At 51.5% G+C, this 4,501-nt stretch overlaps 1 protein-coding gene across 1 annotated transcript; it reads left to right on the top strand.

Moving 5' to 3' along the window:
- Positions 1–1,857: 1,857 nt before the first annotated feature.
- LOC123054913 (probable isoaspartyl peptidase/L-asparaginase 2) lies at positions 1,858–4,484 on the top strand. The gene is made up of 2 exons (XM_044478788.1): positions 1,858–2,375; positions 3,637–4,484. Exons 1-2 carry the CDS (start codon positions 1,980–1,982, stop codon positions 4,240–4,242), a joined length of 1,002 nt encoding a protein of 333 aa, XP_044334723.1. The 5' UTR covers positions 1,858–1,979; the 3' UTR covers positions 4,243–4,484.
- The last annotated feature ends 17 nt before the right edge of the window (positions 4,485–4,501 follow it).

A 4,501-nucleotide genomic window follows, 5' to 3' on the forward strand; every position in this document is an offset into this window, starting at 1 on the left:
CAAAAAAGGAATAAAACGTCATGGAGGATCAGCAAGCACTAGAGTAACTTGGATTCCATCGTGGCCTACAACTTGTTGGTTTTCTAGCGAGTAGTACTACCATGGGAAGCCCTCACTGGTTGAGGTAACTTTTTTCTAGCCGAGGCCGGGTTAACTTTGTATGGCAGTCGGCAGGTGCGTGCATCATCTCATCTTTTTGCTCCGGGGAGCTGGGGAGTGCTGTTTGTGGTTTGTGACCGTGTCCGTGCGCGTCGCCTTCCTCGGTTGGGTCGAAAGGGATGCAAGTGCGTCACAGATTCTTCTTGTCTGAAATTATCTCGGGTGACGAGTGGTAAAACCGGCGCCCAGGTGTTGAGTGATGACGGTGAAGCAGGTACTGGATCGGTTGGTACTCCGCCCCAAGCCGTCGGTAATCTATGCCTGTGGCTGATGGTGGCCGAAACAACGATGTTCCGCACAGAAAAGTTGTACCGGCACATGGAGTGCCTACCCTTCCTTTGCTCGTCAGGACAAAATAAGAAAGGTGCTTGTGGTATAGTGGAGCAGGTAACTGAGAAATGGCAACTGAAACTGACAGCAGACTGTCCTACAACACAAATGAGTTTGGTTAAAAATATCCTCCTATTCCCACGACTGATTTGGTACTGCAGATGCACTTCATATCTGCCACTCTGCCCTTAATTTGAGGTCTTGCGATCTTGCATAATTTGGCAATTCCTTCATGGGTGATTTGGTGTGATCTCCACAACAATTTCAGTTTTTTTTTTAATTTTCAGTTTACAGGATCGTCAATAGGAAAGTTAATCCTGATTTTAAAAAATGGAAGTGACAGCAGTGTACGCAGTACGTAGAATCTTTACGCAGCCCCCGCGAGATTAGGTGATAATTTAATTCCTTAATAACGAGAGCTCCGGCGCAAAAGATTCCATCGCCATCGTCGCGTGGCTTGAGTGAGTGCGCATCTCGTGGCGAATTCCCCCGCAGTTTGTATGCTCTAGCTTGTCTGGATTCCACAGGGAATCAGCCCACCAGGATCTTTTCTGCGCCGGCAGCCAGCAGCGACGAAACGCTTCCTTCGGTGGTTGGCTGCAGCCGGCTGCTGCACTAACATTCAACCTTAAGCATTGACCCGCTGTTTGTTCTAGGACTAGTAGTGCCTGAATGCATGTTTTGTGGGACTTATTAGAGTACTTTAATAAATTGATCGTTTTGTTGCATGGAATTATTTGGCACTAGAAGAATGCCGTCAACAATTTTAACATTCTTGTCGGTGTCACTGCTCTGGACTGTGGAGGTTGAGTAAATTCACCGGAATCAACCGCAAAAAAAATAATAAAAAAATCGATCTGAAGCACTGAATCTTCCTCTTGACTTGTATTCACTTTTACCATGAAGTTGTCTTGCTCGTTTTGTCCTAGGAGAGACATCATGCCATACCGTTGCAAAATCTGATGCCAGGTAAATTGGCCTGTACTACAAACCAACGAAATGCCCTGCCGTGCTTAATCCAACCGGACTCTAATTGCACGGCCTCTGAAATAGAGCTGCCGGATCCGTTTCTTTATCGTTTGTATAGTACTGGAAGGAACATGCTGGACCGGCTACCGTTCCGTTCCCTAGCGAAAGAATTAGTACTTCCTTCATCCTTAAATATACAAATCATTTTACAGACTTCAACATGAATTACATACGGATGAAAATAAATGAATCTACGGTCTAAAACATGTCTATATATACCCGTGTGGTGCCGCTCCCTCCCGGACCCGAGATTCCAAAACTCCGCGCGTCCGCTCCCCTCCCTCCCCCTATAAATACGCCACCCTCCCAACCCCCATCCTTCATTCCAACACACACCAACAAACAGAGCAACAAGAAGAGCACAGCATCACGTAGCCGTAGCGACAGAGAGAGAGAGAGAGATCCAAGTGCCTTCAGTCACATAGCAACACACCACCCCCAGCACACATACATAAGCACGCATGGCGCGCTGGGGCATTGCCATCCACGGCGGCGCGGGCGTGGACCCCAACCTGCCGGAGCACCGCCAGGAGGAGGCCAAGCGCGTGCTGGCCCGGTGCCTGCAGGTGGGTGTGGACCTGCTGCGGTCCGGCGCCGCCGCGCTGGACGTCGTGGAGGCCGTGGTGCGCGAGCTGGAGACGGACCCCTGCTTCAACTCGGGCCGCGGCTCCGCGCTCACCCGCGCCGGCACCGTCGAGATGGAGGCCAGCATCATGGACGGCCGCGGCCGCCGCTGCGGCGCCGTCTCTGGGGTGTCGACGGTCCGGAACCCGGTCTCCCTGGCCCGCCGCGTCATGGACAAGTCCCCCCACTCCTACCTCGCCTTCGACGGCGCCGAGGATTTCGCCCGCGAGCAGGTAATTAATTCTATGATTAACCCAATCCTGATTACCCTCCGTTAATTCTGTTTCCTACCAAAAAATGCACCCCACTCAGTAAGGAAAAATATAAACTGGGTGCATGGCGATCTAATCACCACATATTGGTATAGTAATTAACATTTTAAATTGGAAAGTTCACGTGATGGAACGGACGGAGTTTGTGGTATACAGTACTTGACACGTGTGGATGATGTGTGGGGACACCATGTGTGCGGTACACCATGTGTGCACAGCTGCATGCAGCTAACTTGCACGGGAAAGACCGTCCCTCTCACATCCAGCTGCACTCTTACAAGACACAGTTTTTCGTGCTCGCTCGGAAAATACAGTACAAGACACAGTTTGCTAAACCCAGCAAGTTAAAAAGATGCACGTGCTTGTCTCCCTTTCGTCCCCTGGTCTTTGGAGAAATGTGTGTACCAAGTAGGATGAGTTGATTTCACATCCAGCTGAAGATAACAGGTGAAAAGTGGAGAAAAAACATGGGTCTCGTGGTGACAACGGCCGCCTTGCACCTACCAAGCCACAGCTATTGCCAGCTCGCCACGATTTGTGGTCAGCGCAGCCTACTTACGATATTTCCAACTTAAATTTGTCCTCTCCTACGTAGTATTAAAATTCTACAAAGCTTATAAGTTTTCTAGTCAAGATCGTGCAGCTAGCTAGCAGCAGCCGCACAAAGGAATCCATCTTGTCGCATGCAGCAAAGAAAATGGTTCGATGCATGTGCACGATTATTATTATTTTTTATCTGGCACCATTTTTCATTACTTCAAACAAATTTAATACGTTTGTTAATCAAAGTAAACAGTAGAAGGCTATACGCAAGAAGCAGTGGCAAGAAAAAGTGGACAAATTTTTCATGCCGGATCCATTAATTAACCTAGGATGGCTAGCAGCTGTGCGTTCACCTGTGCTCCTCTGTTCCTGCCGCCAAAACTTGTGCCCGGCATCGCCTCCTCCTTGCGCACCACTCGTGCCGTGTGGTTGGCACCCATCGGCCGCGCCGGGACCAGGCCACTTGCTCTCCCGTCCGACGAATCCGTCGTCCGTACATGGTCCACCACCCCGACCAACGAGAGAAAGCAACTGGATCTGATTCCTACAGAATCCGGCGCTTTCCCTGCACATCTCGTGGCCTAAAGGAATCTGCGATCTTTATATGCATCCAGAGCTAATTCGGATACAAAATTGATTGATTTTTCAATGTGTTGATCTGATTTTGATGTGTTTGCAGGGTCTTGAGGTTGTGGACAACAGCTACTTCATCACGGAGGAGAACGTGGGCATGCTCAAGCTCGCCAAGGAGGCCAACACCATCCTCTTCGACTACCGCATCCCGCTCGCCGGGGCCGACACCTGCAGCGCGCTGGCGGCGGCGTCGGAGAACCGCAATAACAACGGCATGGTGATGAACGGGCTGCCCATCAGCATCTACGCGCCGGAGACGGTGGGCTGCGCGGTGGTGGACTCGAACGGCTTCACGGCGGCCGCCACCTCCACCGGAGGGCTGATGAACAAGATGACGGGCCGCATCGGCGACTCGCCGCTCATCGGCGCCGGCACTTACGCGTGTGGGCACTGCGCCGTGTCGTGCACGGGCGAGGGCGAGGCCATCATCCGCTCCACGCTGGCGCGCGACGTGGCGGCCGTCATGGAGTACAAGGGGCTGCCTCTGCAGGAGGCCGTGGACTTCTGCGTCAAGGAGCGGCTGGACGAGGGGTTCGCAGGCCTCATCGCCGTGTCTGGCACCGGCGAGGTGGCGTACGGGTTCAACTGCACCGGCATGTTCAGGGGCTGCGCCACCGAGGACGGCTTCATGGAGGTCGGCATCTGGGAGTGAGCAAGTGCATCTCGGAGTGTACATACATTTGGCCATCCTGCGATTGCCATCTGGTTCTAGTCTAGGAATCATCGGTTAGCACTCGTTACTTCATAACCATGAGCTACCGGATAATAAATATGTGACGGCCTATGATGCACCACGTGCCTGAAAAAAGTTCAAAGTTCCATGAATCACTTCTATTGTAAAATCGTCCCATCTTCATCCAACGGCTGTAAACAACTGATGATGTTCATCTTCCACCTTTGGCTTCTTTTTC

Source organism: Triticum aestivum, chromosome 2D, assembly GCF_018294505.1.
Source record: "Triticum aestivum cultivar Chinese Spring chromosome 2D, IWGSC CS RefSeq v2.1, whole genome shotgun sequence".
Taxonomy (NCBI): domain Eukaryota; kingdom Viridiplantae; phylum Streptophyta; class Magnoliopsida; order Poales; family Poaceae; genus Triticum; species Triticum aestivum.

Coding starts and splice junctions, on each gene's coding strand:
- LOC123054913 (XM_044478788.1), top strand. CDS start 1,980: ATGGCGCGCTGGGGCATTGCCATCCACGGCGGCGCGGGCGTGGACCCC. Junction 2,376..3,636: donor AGGATTTCGCCCGCGAGCAG/GTAATTAATTCT, acceptor ATGTGTTTGCAG/GGTCTTGAGGTTGTGGACAA.